The sequence below is a fragment of the Myotis nattereri genome, assembly GCF_964212035.1.
Source record: "Myotis nattereri genome assembly, chromosome: 1".
In the NCBI taxonomy this organism is placed as follows: domain Eukaryota; kingdom Metazoa; phylum Chordata; class Mammalia; order Chiroptera; family Vespertilionidae; genus Myotis; species Myotis nattereri.
This window is the reverse complement of record NC_138075.1, coordinates 29,672,621-29,694,930: the sequence shown is the minus strand read 5'-3', so window position 1 is coordinate 29,694,930 and position 22,310 is coordinate 29,672,621. Positions and strand designations below refer to the sequence as shown.

At 37.0% G+C, this 22,310-nt stretch overlaps 1 protein-coding gene across 9 annotated transcripts in view; it reads left to right on the top strand.

Moving 5' to 3' along the window:
• GPHN (gephyrin) overlaps positions 1 to 22,310 on the top strand; it is a 435,000-nt gene that overhangs the window by 181,987 nt on the left and 230,703 nt on the right. For all 9 annotated transcript variants that reach the window (XM_081088057.1, XM_081088055.1, XM_081088059.1 and 6 more), the window contains exon 4: positions 9,226 to 9,318. In XM_081088057.1, coding sequence (XP_080944183.1) covers positions 9,226 to 9,318 — 93 coding nt within the window. The remainder of the gene's footprint in view (positions 1 to 9,225; positions 9,319 to 22,310) is intronic.

Genomic DNA, 22,310 nt, shown 5'->3' with positions numbered 1-22,310 from the left:
TCAGTGAGTCTTTGGTTTTCACTGGATGCCGGGAGCCGGTCCATCCTTGCTGTTTCAAAGGACCTGGCATATATGGCATACTGTTCTTAATATGTTTGCTCACCTTCTTGGCACTATGTGTTTTAACCAAGGTCTCTGAGAAAGGTTGTTTCCCCAGGTAGGGATTTTCCCCTGAAGTTAGGGAGGGAATAAAACCTCTTAACTAAGTGCCAGGTGGGTAATTAATCACTTTAACTATGAACAATCATGCTTAAGCTACATAATCTTTACTCCCTGGATTGGAGATAAGAAACGCCCTAACCTTTGTAATAGAGATTGATAGGATTGAATCAACTGGTATAAATACAGATGTAACAAGACAGAACTTAGGAGACAGAGAGACAGACAGAACCTAGGCACAGAACCTACAGAGAACGTTCTCTAGAGACAGAAGAACTTCGCTGGAGAGAACATGGCAAAAGATCCTGGACTGAACCTGACTACAGAAATTGTCAAGAGAACCTGACTAGAACCTGGTGACTGAACCTGGCTGGAGAACCTAGTGAGGGAACATGGCCACAGAACCTGGCTGGAGAATCTGGAGAACCTAGCAAGAGAACATGGACACAGAACCTGGCTGGAGATCCTAAGCAGAACCTCTCTGGAGATCGAGACCAGAACTTGGCTGGAGATCCTGGCTAGGCTGCTGATCAACTGAACGCTGTCTCCTTGTCATTCCTTCTTCGCCGACTCCGTCCACACCTTTGGGGACCCCTGGACCCGCTGGGGTTGGACCCCGGCATATGGCGCCCGAACAGGGATGCACCCCACACTCGGGACGGATAGGACTCCACCGTAGGAAGAGGGTGGATAGTCTTCGCCGACTCCGTCCACACCTTTGGGAACTCCTGGAACAGGATTCCCCTAGGTAAGCCCCCCCCACCCCCATTGAGAACCCCACACTCGGGACGGATAGGACTCCACCAGGGTACTGCAGACCCCCCTACAGAGGATAAGTAGGGTAAGAAGGTGGATAGTACAGAACTCAGATTGAGAAGATGTGCCATACTGAGTCCAAAGAAAGAAGATTCTATTGATTCTTAGATTGAGAAGATGTGCCATACTGAGTCCAAAGAAAGAAGACTCTGTATTGATTCTTAGATTAAGAAGATGTGCCATACTGAGTCTAAAGAAATAAGACTCTGTATTGACCTTTTAACACATATGCTTGCTAGCAGAGGAATTAAGGTTACTCCTAGTCAGACAGAACGTTTTATACAAGAAGTATGTCCATGCTTTTCTGAGGAAGGAAAGGTAAATGTAAAGGCATGGGAGGAGGTAGGCCCACGGAGCCTTATCCTTAACCCCGCTGCAGCCTTTCCACCCCGGGAAAGTGCAGGATTGGCAAGCTCTCCCTGGGGTGATAGATCAGGTAATAGCGGAAAGCGCCAATCCTACTCTTAAAATGGATACAAGAGAGCATTTGAGGTTTTTCTTTTTAATGCCTGCCTTTAAAAAATAAAAAAGGGGGAATTTGCCGGGAGCCGGTCCATCCTTGCTGTTTCAAAGGACCTGGCATATATGGCATACTGTTCTTAATATGTTTGCTCACCTTCTTGGCACTATGTGTTTTAACCAAGGTCTCTGAGAAAGGTTGTTTCCCCAGGTAGGGATTTTCCCCTGAAGTTAGGGAGGGAATAAAACCTCTTAACTAAGTGCCAGGTGGGTAATTAATCACTTTAACTATGAACAATCATGCTTAAGCTACATAATCTTTACTCCCTGGATTGGAGATAAGAAACGCCCTAACCTTTGTAATAGAGATTGATAGGATTGAATCAACTGGTATAAATACAGATGTAACAAGACAGAACTTAGGAGACAGAGAGACAGACAGAACCTAGGCACAGAACCTACAGAGAACGTTCTCTAGAGACAGAAGAACTTCGCTGGAGAGAACATGGCAAAAGATCCTGGACTGAACCTGACTACAGAAATTGTCAAGAGAACCTGACTAGAACCTGGTGACTGAACCTGGCTGGAGAACCTAGTGAGGGAACATGGCCACAGAACCTGGCTGGAGAATCTGGAGAACCTAGCAAGAGAACATGGACACAGAACCTGGCTGGAGATCCTAACCAGAACTTCCCTGGAGATCGAGACCAGAACTTGGCTGGAGATCCTGGCTAGGCTGCTGATCAACTGAATGCTGTCTCCGTGTCATTCCTTCTTCGCCGACTCCGTCTACACCTTTGGGGACCCCTGGACCCGCTGGGGTTGGACCCCGGCAACTGGAGTCTGTCCCTTGAATGTGTTGCTTGTGGGTACACTGGCTCTGAGGCCTCCCGGGAGGTGCAAAGTCAGCCACTGCCTGAGGCCAAATGGCAGGTGCTACAGAGTGATCTATAGATGGCTGCTACTTGTATTGGGCATGGAAGTGCCCAGGTGAGGCCAAGCTGTGAGGCAAGGCAGGCTGGTTGTAGTGTCAGGTCTTGGGCCACTTAGGTATGGGGCATGCTGATGCCAGCTGCTGCTTGGGAGATTTTAGGAAAGTCTGAAGTCTTAGCCAGGACAGGGCATTCATATGGAAAAGCCACTGAAAACAGCTTGGGTGGGGCTGCAAATTGGATGGGATGGGGTCTCACGGAATTACCAGGGCAGAGTGAACAGTGTGAACCAAGTTGATGGAAACCCAGATATGACTGTCAGTCAGTTCTGCATTAGGGGAGATCCCAGCACAGGCATATGACTTCTGTAAGCACTCCCTTCTAGGATAAAGCTGCCCCTGAGTTCCTGCCCCACTACCAGACAATCCATTTTCTCCTCGTATGTTCCTGGTTCCCCCAATGCCTCCACAGAGTGCTGGAGCTCAGAGGTATTAGGTCCTTGTAAGTTTGTGTGCCTGCCCTTTAAGAGAAGCTACCTGGGTTTCCAGCAGCCGCTGTGTCAGTCAGCCATACTCTCCACTGGTGTTTACAGCCTGAAGTTATGAGGACTTCTCTTCTCAGCCCTGGAACCCTGGGCTGGGGTGTCTGGTATGATGGTGGGCCTCTTGCTTCTCATGGGAGGCCTCCACAGCAGAGATATCCCTCCTGATTAAAACAAATGCCACACATGGTTGTCATACCAGCCTATTCCACGCCTCTGCCCCTCCTACCAGTCTCAGTGTACTTCCTTCTTTACTTCTCTAGTCATTGGACTTAACATTCAGCCAGATTACAGGTGGTTCTTAATGATGGTTGTTCTGTATTTTAGTTGTAATTTTGATGTTGTTGTGGGAGGTGATGATTACCAGCATTTACATATGCTGCTATCTTGGTTCTCTTAGTTTGCATTGCTCTTGATTTGAAGGTATTAGTGAGAATTTTTAGGATTTTGAAAATTTACCATATAACTTCTTTGGGAGCCAAAGCAGCATTAGGAGCCTCACTATGGTGCACTATATTTCTCAAAGATCCTTCATTTCTGTACTTGACTATTGAACTTTGAGATTTGTGACATGAATCTTCTTATTTAATTGTTGCTAGTGGATATCTAAATTGTTTTCCTCTAATTTTTAAATTTTTTTCATTTTAGTAGATGATGAGAGGGGAAAATTCTGTGATTACAACTTCTTTCTACTATGCTAACATGGAAGCTCCAGGCAATAAATTTATAAAGAAATACATTCAACATAAGGGAAAATTAATCATTAAAATAAAAAAGGCCTTCAGCCTCATTTTTGCAATAAATGCAGAGCAATTGTTCATAACGGTGGCTCATGTAGAATTCTCAATGACATACTATCTGGTAGAGGCAGCCAGATATTAAGATATATCTCAGAATGAAAGGTATCTTATAGGTGCTGAAATAAATAGTATGTTAAGATAAATTGCTTTCAGGTTACCTAATGCCATAGAAAAATAGATTCATTTTCTTCATGTTATATAGAAAGCATAATTTTTTAAAATATATTTTATTTATTTTTTACAGAGAGGAAAGGAGAGGGATAGTTAGAAAGATGGACGAGAGAGAAACATTGATCAGCTGCCTCCTGCACAGCCTCTACTGGGGATGTGCTTGCAACCAAGGTACATGCCCTTGACTGGAATCAAACCCGGGATCCTTCAGTCCACAGGCTAATGCTCTATCCATTGAGCCAAACTGCTTAGGGCAGAAAGCATAATTAGTTCAGTTTAATGTGTAAATATGTTACCTTGAAGAGTCTTTCTAAAAATGCAGATTCTGATTGATTAGGTTTGGGATGGGACCTGAGGGTCTGTATTTCTTTTTTTATTTTATGGTTATTCTGAATTTCATCTATTTATCTGTAGAAATGATGCCATTTGAATAATCCTGGGATATTCTTTATATTCAAGATTTAGTTCTATTTTTATTAGCACAAGTACGGTAATATTTCTTTTTTTTAATTCTTTATTATTTAAAGTATTACATGAGTCTCCTTATTCCCCCATTGACCTCTCCCTTGCCACCCTAACCCCCAAGCACAAGCCGTCACCCCCCTGGTGTCTGTGTCAATTGGTTTTACTCATGCATGCATACAAGTCCTTTGGTTGATCTCTTACTCCCTCACCCCCCTGCCTTCCCTCATAGGTTGTACAGTCTGTTCGATGCTTCTGTGTTTCTGGTTCTATCTTTGTTCATCAGTTTATGTTGTTCATTATATTCCACAAATGAGTGATATCATGTGATATTTATCTTTCTCTGAGTGGCTTATTTCACTTAGCATAATGCACTCTAGTTCCATCCATGCTGTTACAAATGGTAAAAGTTCCTTCTTTTTTACAGCAGCATAGAATTTCATTTTGTAGATGTACCACAGTTTTCTAATCCACTCATCTGCTGATGGGCACTTAAGGCTGTTTCCAAATCTTAGCTATTGTAAATTGTGCTGCTATGAACATAAGGGTGCATATATCCTTTCTGATTGGTGTTTCTAGTTTCTTGGGATATAGTCCTAGAAGTGGGATTACTGGGTCAAATGAAAATTCCATTTTTAGGGTTTTGAGGAAACACCATACTGTTCTTCACAGTGGCTGCGACAGTCTGCATTGCCACCAGCAGGGCACAAGGGTTCCTTTTTCTCCACATCTTCTCCATCACTTGTCATTTGTTGATTTGTTGATGAAAGCCATTCTGACAGGTGTGAGATGGTACCTCATTGTTGTTTTGATTTGCATCTCTTGGCTGATTAGTAACTTTGAGCATGTTTTCATATGTCTCTTGGCCATCAAAAAACTACTAGACTTAATAAATGAATTCGGCAATGTGGCAGGATACAAAATTAACACCCAAAAATCTATTGCTTTTTTATACACCAATAATGAACTCACAAAAAGAAAAACTAAAAAAAAAAAAAAAAAAAAAAAATTCCATTTACCATTGCAACAAAAAATTAAGATACCTAGAAATAAATTTAACAAAGGAGGTAAAGGACCTGTACTCATAAAATTACAGGACACTGAAAAAAGAGATAGAGGAAGACATAAACAAATGGAAGAATATACTGTGTTCATGGATTGGTAGAATCAACAAAATTAAAATGTCCATACTACTCAAAGCAATCTATAGATTCAATGCAATCCCCATTAAAATACCAACGACATATTTCAAAGACCTAGAACAAACTCTCCAAAAATTCATCTGGAGTAAAAACCGACCCAGAATAGCTGCAGCAATATTGAGAAAGAAGAACAATGTTGGAGGGATCACAATACCAGATATAAATTATACTACAAAGCCACTGTTCTCAAAACTGCCTGGTACTGGCACAAGAACAGACATATAGACCAATGGAACAGAGAACCCAGAGATCACCCCAAGATCAACTAATATTTGACAAAGGAGGCAAGAGCATACAATGGAGTCAAGACAGTCTCTTCAATAAATGGTGTTGGGAAAATTGGACAGATACTTGCAAAAATATGAAACTAACCACCAACTTACACCATACACAAAATAAACTCAAAATGGATAAAGGACTTAAACGTAAGATGGGAAACCATAAAAATCTTAGAAGACTCCATAGGCAGCAAAATAGAGACATATATCATAGCAATATTTTTATTGATACAGCTCCTAGAGCAATGGAAACTAAAGAGAAAATAAACAAATGGGACTACATCAAAATAAAAAGCTTCTGCACAACATAAGAAACCATCAGCAAAACAACAAGAAAGCCCACTGCATGGGAGAACATATTTGCCAATGTTATGTCCGATAAGGGTTTAATCTCCAAAATTTACAGGAAACTCATACAGCTTAACAAAAGGAAGATAAACAATCCAATAATAAAAAAACAACAACAACAACAACAACAAAAAAAAGAGCAAAGGACCTAAATAGACACTTTACAAAAACAGACATAGAGATTCTGTATTTCTAACAAGTTCCCTGATTATACAATGTCATTGGTCTTTAGGTAATACTTTTAGTATCAAAGGTCTAAGACAGCTGTGGACCCAGAGCTCCTCTTCTTGACTTTAGACAAAGGACTGTGCCATATTCATCTTTATTTCCTGTTATTTAATAAAGTACCTGAGTGAAAGAATGCCCAGAAATATTTTCTTGTTAAATAATTAAATGACTACTTAAACAATCCTTAATCCTTTGAGCTCAAGATATCAAATATTATTTATTTTTTAAATTTTTATTTTTTACTGAATTCTTTCAGGTGACATTGGTTCACAAAATTATATAGGTTTTAGGTTTACAATTCTTTGATACATCATCTATACAGTGTATTGTGTGTTTACCACCCCAAGTCAAGTCTCCTTCCATCACCATTTATCTCCCATTTACCCTCTTGTGGAGGAAGGTTGCATGGCTGGGTGAAAAGGTAAAGAGATTAAGGAAAAAAAGCAAAAAAAAAAAAAAAAAAAAAAGGCAGCAACAACTCTTAAACACAGAAAACAGTATCAAATATTATGTAAATGAAAGAAGTCTTTACAGTAGGTGTTACCAGTTATTCATCCTGAGAATAGAAAAACAAGTAGTATTTCTAAGGTGCAACTAAACTTAAGCTCTATGACAACCAGTTGAGTAAACTGAAATTCACTTTCAGGTAACTGAACTAATTTATCTCCTTAGTATTTCTCAATTGCTTGGCTGCATTTAAATAAAACCTGGGAAGCTTTTAAAAATTCTAATGCCAGGTTGTACCAAAGATGGGAACCACTGATGCTGGTTCAAGCTCCCTAGATAATTCTAGTATATAATCAAGGTGAGAACCATTACTTGACTATGAGCTCTTTGAAGCCAGGATCAATCTTTCATTTATTTCTTTAACTTTTAACACCTAATACATGGTATAGATACTCAGTAAATGTTTACTTAATCACTGGTTGAATTGTTATAAGAGAGTATTGCCTGTTACCAAACAGTAGAACTCTTTAGTATAAAAGGACTATTTTAACTATAATAGTAGCATTTTGAATTTAGTAAAGTTTGAATGCCCTTTTGGTATTGACAATACTGAAATTTGGTATTTGATACAGATTTTGTGTGTACTTGGGATATTTTGTAAGTGTAACTTTGATATCATTTTTTATCAAGAGCTGATGTAAATGGAATGTGGTCAGAGATGAGGATGCTGTGGCATGGCACTCCAGTACTGATAGGGGAACTTTGGAATGTTAACAGGAAATTTAAAGTGTTCTGGGATCCATTAGTGGGAAAACAAGGTCAATTAATCTCATTTTTGAATTGTGACATCAACTTATTTTTGTGTGGACTAGAAATAATAACTACTTAGAATCATGAGTATTTATTTTTTTTACTTTAAGTATAGAAGCACAAGTCAATGTAAATTTTAGGTTTGGTTTGTGAACCACCTTGTGATAACTTTTATTATAATGCTTATTGATTTTGTGTGTGAGCTTTCCTCGGAACAAAATTATAACTACATCAGGAATGGAAGTTTTTCAGTTGGGCTCTCAGTAGTCTATAATTTATATATTTTAAAAATAGTCTGTTGCCATTAATGAATAATAGCAGGGGGAAAATCCCGTTCATTTGGAGCTTTGGGCTCTCCATTCCTGTGATACTATGATGAAATATGAATATTCAAAGATAGGGAAAAAATCATTTTTAGACCCCAAATTTCCTTCTAACTAATTATCCTGCATTTTATGCTACTGATAGAGGATATTATGTTTTACATGTAGGTATTAGCCTGCTACTTGTGTTTTATACCTCGTTATCAGCAATTAAATAATATAATTGTATTATTACATTTGGACTGGAATTATTAAAAAATAATGATATAATATGTATATAATAGTTGTTTTTAAAATATAATTACAATGTAGAATGGATGAGTAGAATTACCAATAGTGTAAGCTGACAATAGATCGTAGTTCCTCTTCTTTACAAACTAGCTAGATAACTTTGAGTAAATTATTTAACTACTTTTGTACGTCACTTGTCTTATCTAGAAAATGAAGAGGCAAATCCCCTAAAGTCCCTACCAACTCCAAAATTTTATGGTGTATAATTATGTAATTCTAGGCTTTATAAGTAGTGTGGAGGGGAAAAACTTTAAGCAATCATTTATTCCTACACCTTTCTTTTAAGGAAATCGTGTAAAATAATTCCTGATAAAATAATAAAACTTCCCTAAACAACTTGAAACTTAGTAGAAAATATTGACATAATCAAAGTTGGAAAGTAGGGAACATATATTGAGGATCCCACAGATCTAGTTTGAATCCTAGTTCTTTCTCCTTCTAGTTTATGAGCTCATGATCAAATTAGTTTCTTGATCTCTCAGAATCTATTAAAGAAAAAAAAATGAATGAGTCTGATTCTTTAAATATGAAATTGAAGTATGCATATTTACCTGGAAGGATTGGTGTGGTTTTTTAGTAATGAGATCATATAAATGACACATACGCAGTACTCAATTTTTTTAACCTGAATATATTTTGAATGGCTGTAAAGAACTTAGGTATGCCACGTGAACACATAACAAATACTAGTTTATAAACTTTTATGGTATTTCATTGAAAGTAAATGTATTTCATTTACTTTAAAGAATTTCATCCTCATTTTCTGTGAGTAAAATAAACACTCAAAATGCAGTGTGTTTTGAGCAACAGTGAAATTGTTCTATGAATTGTGCTTCAAAATTTTTATGTTGATAAGAATCTGTTTTCCATCACTATACATAATATATTTGAGTACATGTGTGTTTCAAGCAGACAGGCACATCCTTCTGCATGTGACATTATTACTGTTTTCTTTCAGGAAACCCTGATAGATTGGTGTGATGAAAAGGAACTTAATTTGATACTAACAACTGGAGGAACAGGGTTTGCACCACGAGATGTCACTCCAGAGGTGAGATAGAATATGCTTTTCTCAGATTCAAGGAGTAAACTATTCATGTTATTTTAAATATTTTTAATATTATTTTTGTAATTCTGCTAGGCAAAACAAGAGACTTGTGGTGCTAAGAATGAAAAACTTGCTGAGGAAGAATTATGTAAAAAATATTTCTTGGCTTTTTTCTTTGGACTTAAACTAGAAATTATATAATATGAGGAAGATTGAGCTGGTCCAGAAGGTAAATCCTGCATTTCTTCAGTGGTCTGTGGTATCAGCTGAACTTCAGGCATGTTCCCAAAGGAGGTGATAACAGAACTCTGACTCAGCGTGGCATCTGGTGTGCGTTCTTAATATAATTCAAACTGTATCTGAATTCTGTTTTTTTGAGATACCCTTGTCACTGGCCTCAAAGCACAGTAGAATGGTTGTAATAGAATATTTATACCAATTTTATAGTTCTTTTGATGAGAAAGGGTTGTATATTCCATAACTTTAAATGAATTTAATAAATCATAAACAGAATTAATATCTAGGCTTTATGCCACAAAAATCACCTCAGCTTTTGCACAGAGAGAAAAAATAGGGAAAGAATGAAGAGTAGGCAGTGCTCATTGATACAGGGGGAAAAAATCTTTTTTATAAGGAAGCCATAAACCAGGTGTCACTTTCAGAGTCTTAAGCAAATTTATATTACCACTTGTGACATTGTTTTCTTTACTTCCCCAAAAAAGTGTTTCTTGGCTGAATTTCAAGTTAATATTAATTATGTCCTTCTATTTTTCAAATCAGTACACTATTGTATCTACTATCTTATTATCAGCAAGATGCTTTTTCTCTGCACCTATTAAATAATTCCTGTCCTGTTTTTCAAACTTAAGCCTTCACCACAAAGCAGATTGCTGGGCCCTACACACAGATTTTCGGATTCAGTAAAGTCTGCAATGGGTGCTGAGATTTTGTATTTTTAACAAGGCCCCAGGTGATGCTGATGTCACTGGCCCATCGACCATACATCAGACTTTGAGAACCACTGTTCCATATGAAAATACAAATTTTTAAACAAGTTGTAAAATAGTTTCTATTCTATGTAAATAAAAATCATGACACAGAAATTCTTTGAATAATATTATAAGTAGGCTTATAAATAAAATGGTCTTGCCTTAAATCAGAATCATGTTAAATTGAGAAATTAACTTCAACTGCGTAAAAAAGAAGCCAACCTTACATAATTTATTTAGACTCTGGGTCCTAAGGGAAATGGTTCTTTGACATGTTTTACATTAAAAAAAAAATTACATTTTTTTTAAAACTGTGAGGCTAGCCCTAACCAGTTTGGCTCAGTGGCTAGAGTGTCGGCCTGCGAACTGAAGGGTCCCAGGGTCAATTCCCGTCAAGGGCATGCATGTACCTTGGTTGCAGGCACATCCCCAGTAGGGGGTGTGCAGGAGGCAGCTGATCGATGTTTCTCTCGCATCAATGTTTCTAACTCTCTATCCCTTTCCCTTCCTCTCTGTAAAAAAAATCAATAAAATATATATTTTTTTAAAAAATAAACTCTGAGGCTAACTTAAAAAGTACAGTTGAGGGAAGCCATCTCCTTTAGAGATGTGTTTGTGTTTTGTTTTGCTTATAATAGGAGTGGGGAGCCTTTATTCTGCCAAGGGCCATTTGGATACTTATAACATCATTTGCAGGCCATACAAAATTATCAACTTAAAAATTAGCCTGCTATATTTGCTCAAGCACTTAATTAACTCACCCCTAAAGCCTTGGCAGTGCCAAACCAAATGATTTCTCAGACCTTATACAGCCCAAGGGCCAGGCATTCCCCACCCCTGGTTTATAAGAAAATTGCCTATCTATGTGAAGACATTGATTTTTGGAGTTAGGTGTTGTGTAAGTCTTTGAAGGAAATGAAATTAGGTTTATATATCGCCATTTTTTGTGTGGTAGTTTGATATTTTCATGGTATTACTTATTTTTATATCAGAAAAGTATTAACAATTATCAGGAATTAATTTATAACCAGATAACAACATTATTTTCAATTGTGGGGAAATAATTTACATCACAAAGTTTAGTATTTTGTATACTGTGGAGCTTCAAGGCAATACCAAAATGCAAGTTTGAAAATTCAAACCTGTGAATTCTGGCTCTGCTATTTACTAGCAAGGTGACTATAAACTAGTCAATAAACTGCTCTGTGCTTAGGAAAATTAGGAATATAAAAGTACTCACCAGGGTACCTGTGAGGATTCAATGAAAAGTATGCCAGTATTTTAGTACTAGCTATGTAAGGATTAACTTATAAGGGGTAAATACTTTTTTATTAGTTACTACATAACTACCAAGTGGGCAAATTTGATAGTAATTTTGTATAAACCTACCAAATGAATAAAAAGTCTTATTCTAGATTTAAAGTATATCCTTGAAATCATCACAATCCTATTAAATTATTTTTAGTTTTGATATAGTAAGCTTCACATTTTACCTTTTCTATCTCCATATAAATCAGAAATCTTGAATTTCTACCATTCTAATATTGTAATATCCCCCATTCCTATTTTTGGGTACTGTTAGTTGACAAGAGTCTTCTCCCTTTCCATAAGCTTGTATGTTTCATTATATCAGAAATTGAGAAGTTCTTTATTCTTAAGTGAAGTTTTTCAGTTAGAGGTACTCTTATATTCTTATAGTCATATATGCCTATAGCAAAAAAACCTAAAATTATATTATGGTTTTTAAAATACACATAAATATGTCTTCTCTGTTTTTGAAAACAGGTGACATACTCATTGTGAATTCATGATCTTTAGTAGATACACTTTACTTCATATAATATTTATGGTTTGATTATGTACAACAAAAGTCCATAGGACTGTTAAGCTTTTGAAAAATTAAATAAACATGAAAGCAATGTAGGTCCTCCCAAAAATAATTCTAATTTCCCATTTCCTCTATACCAGCGGTTCTCAACCTGTGGGTCGCGACCATTGGAAAACACATATAGCATATCAGATATTTACATTACGATTCATAACAGTAGCAAAATTACAGTTATGAAGTAGCAACGAAAATAATTTTATGGTTGGGAGTCACCACAACATGAAGAACTGTATTAAAGGTTCGCGACATTAGGAAGGTTGAGAACCACTGCATGATACTCTTAATAGTTGCAATTTTTATAATATTTAAAAATAGCACTGAAATATTAGTTAGGAATCCAGAAATATAATTTGGGTCCTATAATAATACAATTATTTGTTTTTAACTTGTTTGTTTTACATAACTAGGCCTAAAAAGAGAGGAAACTATTTCTAGACCACATTTATCTATATACAACTAGTTGCAAATATTGTTAAGTAGATTCGGAAGTTATTGATAGAAAACACAAATATTAATGATAAAGGTTAAATAACATAAAACTTCTACCTTCAGGGACTAATATTTTACAGCGAGTAATTTTCAATAATTATTTTGTCCTACAGTCAGAGCGGATGATTGTATGTGAGATGTGTGTGTTGTTAGAAAAAAGTGAAGGGTATAATAACAAATTGAATGAATGAAATAAAGCATTCTAAAGTTGTTATCAATAAGTATGAACCTTTGAGAAAATGAAAAGTTTAATAGATTTAGATTTCTTCTGAGGTATATTTTAAAAAAAAAAAGGAATAGCAAGTTTAGAAAAGTGTATCGTATTTACATATTTTATAGAAAGAATGCAATCAATTGATATTTCTAAATTGTGAATTTGTTTCTACATGCCTTGCTGGCTCACTCTGTGCCTCTAAACATGACATACTATCTAACTTAACATATAATAGCATAAACTATTCAACTTTTTGGTTTTATTTTGATATGAAAAGCTTTATTTTAAAAAATAAATTACATTTTCTCTGATCTTATATAAAGGATGGATAATCTGTTGTCATTGGTGAAATGCTACTCATTATAATATTCTATGGAACATAAGAATTCATTGATATACAAAATTATCTCTTTGTGTCCCATTATCTCTTTAAAATTACATATTTCCAAAATAGGTATTATTACATAAAGAATTTTTTATTATTTTTAGAAAATAGAAGTATAATCAAGGACATATAAGTGAGGTGAAGTGAAAGCTCTTTAGACATAAATTTGAGAAGAGAATAAAAGATTAAGAAGCATTAAAAGATCTATATACTTACAAAGAATGTTTAATGTATTATGATAAATTAGAAAATATTAAGCTACTCAATATTTACAGGGTAAAAATAACTTTCACCACTTTTAGAGTAAAAGGCCACACCAAAATAAAGGGTTGAATACTAATGTATTGTTTTGATAATAAATTAAGAGTTAAGTAATAGTCTAGCATACACATTAGGTTCCATCCACTCATTCATTCATCAGATGAGTTTGGTATTTTTAATTCTTAATATGTATCCAGTGTGATACAGGTTACTAGAGTTAAAAAATGAATAAGGCAGGTCCCTATCCTCAAGAAATTCTTAATCTAACACAGGGGTTGGCAAATGATGGCCTGTATACTAAATTCAATCTGTCATCTTTTTTGTATGGCTTGTGAGCTAATGAATAGATTTTGCATTTTTAAATGAGTAGGGGGAAAATCAAAAGGAGAATATTTTGTGACACATGAAAATTATTTGAAATCAAGTTTCGGTTTCCATAAATGAAATTTTATTTGAACACAGCCACACTAATTCATTTATATATTGCCTATAGCTACAAAAGCAGAGCTGAGTAGTTGCAACCAAACTGGTATAGCCTGCAAGGTCTAAAATATTTGCCATCTTGCCCCTTTACAGAAAAAGTTTGCCAACCCCTGTTCTGTTAGGTGATGGCAGTAAGTCATCTTTAATCAATTTTTTTTATTTTTAAGATTGATTTTCTTGATTTTTACCTTTGTTCTTTAGTAATCGCAAATGTTATTGGGCTTCATTTCTTAAATTTTTAATTTTAGAAGGAGCAAAGAAAGTAAAAAAGAACACTTTTCTGCAATAAGGAAATGTATTGCCCCATTGTCTTAATAGACAATATAGCATAACAAAAATAAAAGATCCCTTATTCTATGGAAGATAAATGGTGATGGTTGGAAACTTGGGATGGTGAACACACAATACTGTATACAGATGATGTGTTGCAGAATTGTGCACCTGAAACCTATGTAATTTTGTTAACCGGTGTCATTCCAATAAATTCAATTTAAAAAATAAGCTAAGTAATATATAAAATGTTTAACTTTTAAAATTGGTCCAATTAATTAATTTATAATACATTAAATAAAATCTCACTCTTAAAATATTTCAAACTGTTGTTCTTAGCAATTACTCCTAACGTGTCCTGATATAATTGTTCATAATGAAATAAACAAAAGGAAGAATAGCAAAAATTTCAGAAAACTATAAATTTGATGTAAGGGATATTCATTTAAAAGGCTCCTTGTGGTTCATTATGTAAGTGAAGAGGCATCTGACAAAATGACCAGTGCTGAAGAGGGTAGAATGCTTAAAATTTGGTACAAAGTATGAATTTACAGTGGGGCCTTGACTTATGAGTGTCCCGACTAACGAGTTTTTTGAGATACGAGCCGTCTCTCGGACAATTTTTTGCTTTGAGTTGCGAACTAAAATTCGGGTTACAAGCCAGCTTCAGATACCCCACCACTAGTTGGTGCAGTGAACATCACAGTGAACGCCACAACATCAGCCCAGCATCACGTGTCTCACTCGTTCACTTTAAGATTTGACATACGAGTAATTTGAGTTACGAGCTCCGTCACGGAACGAATTAAACTCGTAAGTCAAGGCCCCACTGTATAGGAAAAGATTATGAATTCCAGAAGATATATTCTGTATATAGCCTATAATATTTATATTTCTTTGGAACAGATTACTATCTCAGCCTTTCTACAAATGTTTTTCCACTTAGGTTATTAGGCATTTTTTTTAAATACCAGGAAATTTATTTATTTTATACAATTTTTTATAATCAATTTGTTAAAACATATATTTTACAATTGTATGTGTGAGTATACTATAAGTCAGGTATTTCGTGCAGTCATTAACCATTTTTCTTCCTTATGTTATAATGCTTCAAAATCAAGAATTCTGTGTAAGTAAAAGGAAGGAGTCATAATTGCCCTAACTTACTGATATGTTAATGGTTCTCAATTGGTGACTCTTATGAACACTGGTGAAAATTTACACTTAACAACTTCACCTAAAAGTTAACATTCAACATTTTAGCAATCAGAAAAACTCTCAGAGAAGCATAGCAAAAACACCATGTTGAATAATTTGTTTTTGAAATAATTTTTTCTTTCAATTTTATTTTGTACTAGAGGCCCAGTGCATAAAATTAGTGCACTTGGGGGCTGGTGGGGAGGTCCCTCATCTCAGCCTGTGCCTTCTTGCAGTACAGGAGCCCTCAGGGGATGTCCGACTGTGACGAAGGCGGGAGAGGCTCCCGCCACTGCCGCTGCTGTCGCCAGCCGTGAGTCCGGCTTCTGACTGAGCGGTGCTCCTCAACGGGAGTGTACTGACCACCAGGGGGCAGCTCCTGTGTTGAGCATCTGCCTGTTGGTGGTCAGTGCATGTCATAGGGACCGGTCGTTCCACCATTCAATCGATTTGCATATTAGCCTTTTATTATTTAGGACTAGGGGCCCGGTGCATGAAATTCGTGCATGGGTGTGGGTGTGTGTGTGTGTGTGTGTGTGTGTGTGTGTGTGTGTCCCTCAACCCAGCCTGCACCCTCTCCAATCTGGGAACCCTTGAGGGATGTCCAACTGCCCGTTTAGGCCCTATCCAACCGGAACAGGCCTAAACGGGAAGTCGGACATCCCTCTCACAATCCAGGACTGCTGGCTCCCAACAGCTCGCCTGCTTGCCTGCCTGATTTCCCCCAGCCACTTCTGCCTGCCAGCCTGATCACCCCCTAACCATTCCCTGCCAGCCTGATCTATACCTAACTGCTCCCCTGACAGCCCAATTGCCCCTAACTGCCCTCCCCTGCCAGCTTGGTCACCCCTAACTGTTCTCCCCTGCAGGTCTGGTCGCCCCAACTGCCCTCCCCTGCAGGTCTGGTTCCCCCCAGCTGCCCTCACCTGCAGGCCTGGTTTTCCCCAACTGCCCTCCTCTGCAGGCCTGGTCCCCTCCAGCTGCCCTCCCCTGCAGGCCTGGTTCCCCCCAGCTGCCCTCCCCTGCAGGCCTGGTTTTCCCCAACTGCCCTCCTCTGCAGGCCTGGTCCCCTCCAGCTGCCCTCCCCTGCAGGCCTGGTTCCCCCCAGCTGCCCTCCCCTGCAGGTCTGGTTGCCCCCAACTGCCCTCCCCTGCAAGCCTGGTTCCCCCAAGCTGCCCTCCCCTGTAGGCCTGATCCCCTCCAACTGCCCTCCCCTGCAGGCCTGGTCACCCTCAACTGCCCTCCCTTTCAGGCCTGGTCCCTCCTAACTGCCCTCTCCTGCTGGCCTGATCACCCACAACTTCCCTCCCCTGCCGGCCATCTTGTGTCCACATGGGGGCAGCCATCTTGTGTGTTGGAGTGATGGTCAGTTTGCATATTACCTCTTTATTAGATAGGATTGGTTTCAGGTGTACAGCTTAGTGTTCCCCTCAATATTTCTACACCCAACTGACACTATACTTAGTTATTACAATATTGAGGGGAAGGGACTGAGAAGCATAAATTGGCAGTTACAAAATAGTCACAGGAAAGTAAGTAAAACATAGAAAATACAGTCAGAAACACTTTTGAAATAATTTGACCTCTAACATAGGTCATTTAAAATGTATAGTTGTTTTCAAGTATATATCAGAATTGGCTAGAAAACATGATTACTTCCCTAGCAAAATACTGTATACTGGTACTCTAGAACTCTATGAATTTTTATTTTCTAGTTCTAGGATTGTTCTGACAATAATAAAATACCTGTTACACATAGTAAAGCTAAAAATAACCATATTAGTCTAGGATTTTGAGTATCTTAAAATTGTTCTGTATTAACAGAATAACTCGACGATATGAAATTGATAACAATACAAGAAACTCCTAACTTGAAATATTTAAAACTAGATTGAATAAACTATGTCATTATTCTATGGACAGAGAATGTTATATTTTTTATGCCACTTTAAGGAGCACTTCCTATAATTTTTACGAAATGGTCCTGAACATGAAAAATATGTCTCCATGTCTTATCTTTGTTTAAACATTTTCAGATGCAATATGATATAGTGGAAATAGTCAGACATACCTGAATTTGAAATCCCAACTCTACCACTAAACTATGAAATTAAGGTAAATTAATGGATTCAAAGTTCAGTTTTCTTATCTGCTAAATTAGCTAATTGTTTTTCTAATAATTGAGATAATAAAAGTAGCCAATAATAATAATAACTAACACTTGCATATAGCATTTACTATGTGTCAGGTGCTGTTTAAAGCATATGTTCATTCATTTAGCCTTCAAAAAAGAAACCACCCATATGAGGCAAGCACTATTGTTATATCTGTTTTAAAGATGGAAATACTAATCAATTTATTGCCTTGCCTAAAGTAATCCAAGCTACTAACAATAATGCATGTAAAAGGACCTTGTATAATGCAAGGCACCTTTATAGGTGCTTGATAAACATTTGTTTTTTCTTTACCTTTTTCTTTCTCATTTATTGATATTACTAGAGGCCCCATGCATGAAATTCATGTGGGGGGGGGGGGGCTCAGCCCAGCCTGCACCCTCTCCAACCTGGGACCCCTGGGGGGATGTCCGACTGCAGGACATCCCTCTCGCAATCTGGGACTGCTGGCTCCTAATTGCTCACCTGCCTGCCTGCCTGATTGCCCCCAACTGCCCTCCCCTGCCGGCCTGATTGACGCCTAACTGCTCCCCAGCTGGCCTGATCGCCCCCAACTGCCCTCCCCTGCCAGCCCAATCGCCCACAACTGCCCTCTCCTGCCAGCCTGATCATCCCCAACTGCCCTCCCCTGCAGGCCTAATCACCCACAACTGCCATCCCCTGCCGGCCTGATTGTCCACAACTGCCCTCCCCGGCCGCAACCCACCTCCTCTGCCAGGCCCCGCCTCCGCTGTGCACATGGCCGTCTTGTGACGGCCATCTTGTGACAGCCATCTTCTGATGACATTAAGGTGTGAAGGCGTGATGACCACCTAGGCTATTATTAGTATAGATTACCTATTACCTCTAATTAGACATGGCAGCCCCAAATAGTTCTGCTATTTGTCATGGTATTTCTGGTATCTGTTGTTAGCTACTAAAATACCTGGTGGATATGTCTAAAAAATAAAGATATCCTGGCCAGTGTGCCTCAGTGGTTGAGCTTCTACCTATGAAGCAGGTGGTCACAGTTCAATTTCCAGTCAGGGCACATAGCCAGGTTGCAGGCTCAATCCCCAATAGGGGACATACAGGAGGCAGCTGATCAGTGATTCTCTGTCATCGTTGATGTTTCTGTCTCTATCTATCCTTTCCTCTCTGAAATCAATAATAATATATCAAAAATATAATAATAAAGATGTAAGTCAACATTTCCCCATTAGCTATTTAAGGCATAGGGCAAAGGAACAGTAGTAAGAATTTCTATAATCTTTATGATATGAAGAATGTAGATTATTATTGCAGTTGAATTATACCTCCTGATATTCTACCTAACCTATTTGTTTTGAGTCTCTAATTCCTCTGTAGTGTAAACTTATTGAGAAGTGGTTTTAAACCACTCAGGTATGTAATATTCAGGGTAGCATTTTTGTAATAGTCCACTTTATTTTACGGTTTATAATTACTTTGCATTATCCATTGAAAAACAGTTAATATTGTAAAGTATAGGCACACTTAGGAAATACCTGTTTGCTAAAAACATTCATAGTCTTTGTTCCATTTAGCAAGTATTTATCAAGCACTTTGGGCTTTATTGAGCAAATGCTAAAGTACATGTTCTCCTAAAATAGTCACTTGGCTGACAAATCCAGACAGTATAAACCTAGTACCTGAAATGTTCAGCCAATTCGGGCAAAATATTTCTTAAAAGGGAAAGATTAAGAGAGAACTGAGTAATCAGGGAAATTTTTATTAAAGTAGAATTTGAGCTAAAATTGAGGGAGAAAAAAGTAGATTAGGAGAGAAGAAGATATTACTGATAGGAGCAAGGAAGAAGGGGAAATGTTTATCAAGCTAAAATAAAAGATAAAATTAAGAAAATCTTCCTGGCGAAAGAAGAGAATTCACTTTACATAGAAAGATGGATAAACTAGACTATGTTATCTATCTCTCTATCCTCTGTCTATTTGTTTATTTATTTATTAATTATTATTTTTTAATGCCCCAGTCAAAAGACATAGGGTAGCTGAATGGATAAGAAAACATGACCCTGCCCAGCTGTTGTGCCTCAGTTGATTGGGTGTCATCCCATTCTTCCAGAGGTTGCTGGTTTGATTCCCGGTCAGGTTAGAAAAAAACCCACAACCTGTATATATTCTGTCTACAAGAGACCAACCTCAGACCAACCTCCATCCTGAAAGTTAGAGGATGGAAAAAAAATATTCCATATAAATTGAAACAAACAAAAAAGCTGGGGTAGCAATACTTATTTCTGATAAAATAGACTTCAAACAAAGGACATAACAAGAGACAAAGAAAGTCAGTACATAATACTAAAGGGATCGATCCAACAAGAGGCTATGACCCTATTAACATATATGCACTCAATATAGGAGCACCTAAATATATATATATACATATATATATATATATATATATATATATATATATATATATTAAAAACCTCTTGGTGGACTTTAAGGGAGAGATCCACAGCAATATAGTCATAGTAGAGAAATTTATCACCCCACTGTCATCAATGGATAGATCTTCCAGATAAAAAATCAACAAGGAAACAAAAACTTTAAGTGACACACTAGACCTGATGGATTTAATTGGTATTTACAGAACATTTCATCCCAAAGCAGCAGAATAGACCTATGTTATTTAAATCTCTTTCTTAGATCAGCTAGAGTAGTGCCATCTGTAGAGATGAAAAATAGCAACTGTCATTATTCAGAGATTCCTTAGGAACCATAATTCTTAAGTCTACTATCAACCAGTACACACAGTAAAATCCTGCCATCAAAGCTCTCTAAAAATAGACCCTTTTGAGAATTGGCATTAATTGAAATGCATATCAATACATTCCTCAGTAGATCTAACGTCATTCTTTTTGAAGATTATTTTTTGTGCCTTGTTTGGTGTGTGTTTTTTTCTGTTGTAACCTACAAATATAGTTATTTGTGTATAAAATTTAAAGTGTTGTGAAGTACGAAGTCCCAATTTTGATTTGTCCTTTGGAAACCTTTCAGTTAATACTAATCTTAAAATTAAGAAAATCAAGGAATATTTTCTTATAGATTTTGTCAGTGTTGAATCTTTAGTTAGCTTATTTTATGTAAAATTACAAATAACATAATAGAGGAATCACAGTTTCTGAGAGTTTGAGTAGATGCTATATTCAAAGTCCTACCATCTCCTTTTTATCATTCGTACTTTGCCTTTGTCTAAACATCTTTATCACTATTTCTTTCATCTGGGGGTTTGTTGCTTGTGGAACTCTAATTCTTTGAAAGTCCAAACATACCAAATTGAAACCTGATGCTTTATAATTTCTACCTAGTAGTCCTAATTCTGCCCTTTGCAATGTACAAAGGAAGTTAAAGTCCTCTTTTGCATGACAGTTCAAATATTTGAAGATAAATACTACATTTCCCTTTTAGGTCCACTTACTTTAATAGTATTTTTGCACTCATTTTTTTCCCCAACAGCTACAGACTTTCCCAAGACATTCACCCCCTATTTTATTTATTCATTAAAAAGAAAAACTCCTGCCCGGTCAATGTGGCTTAGTGGATGAGTGTCGATCCATGAACCAGGAGGTCAAGGTTTGATTCCTGATTAGGGCACATACCCAGGTTGTGGGCTCAATTCCCAGTAGGGAGTGTGCAGGAGGCAGCCAATCAATGATTGTCTCTCATCGATGTTTCTGTCTCTCTCTTCCTCTCCCTTCTTCTCTGAAATCAATAAAAATATGTTAAAAAAACAAAAAGAAAAACTTTGTAGTACAATTTTACCAGTGGAAAAGTTACAGGTACAAAATCACTTAGATGAAGTAATTAGGACAATAAGTGACAATAATTTAAAACTATTATGTTGAAAGGCTCCCATTCCACATAGCCACACTAAAGAGAGTAAAGCATATTGCTACTCAAGGTCAGAATTTTGAAATTTTGAGTATAAGGCAAAAACAAATTTCATGTATAAAGAATCCATAAATAAAATGCTGTCTTTATTTTCCCTTAAGTATAATGCTGAATTTTGTGCCTACACTGTACCAGAATATGTAAACTCAGCTTTTTGGGGGGTACCTGTTTGGTGAAGAGAGATCATATCAGTAAAATACAAATTTATTTATTATGACAAAATTTATGTCTAAATAGAGCTCTTACTGGAAAAATGGTGTTGCCCATTTAACCATATATGAGGCTGCATAACATAGTGATTAAAAGTACGTTAGGTTTGAATACTAGATTCACCTTTTCCTAGTGTGCAACCTTATACAACTTTACTAATTTTCTATACTTATTTCTTATGTGTAAAATGGAGAGAATAAAAATACTTAACTCATGGGTAGGTTGTGAATTAATATAAGTAGGACACTAAAAACAACATTTGCCACATAAATATTTGCTATTATTACCTGCAATATAAGTAGAAAGAGCATTAGCTTAAAAAGTAAGTAGATAGCAGGAGAAACTAAGATGGCGGCATAGGGAAACACCGAAATTGCTGCCTCCTACAACAACTTCAAAACGCAATTAACAGACAAAACGGACATCATTCAAAACTTGCAGGAAGGCTGGCGGAGTGGAAATTCTACAACTAGAAGGAAAGAGAAAGGCACATTGAGGGTCAGGAGCTGCGGAAGTAAAGTGCAAAG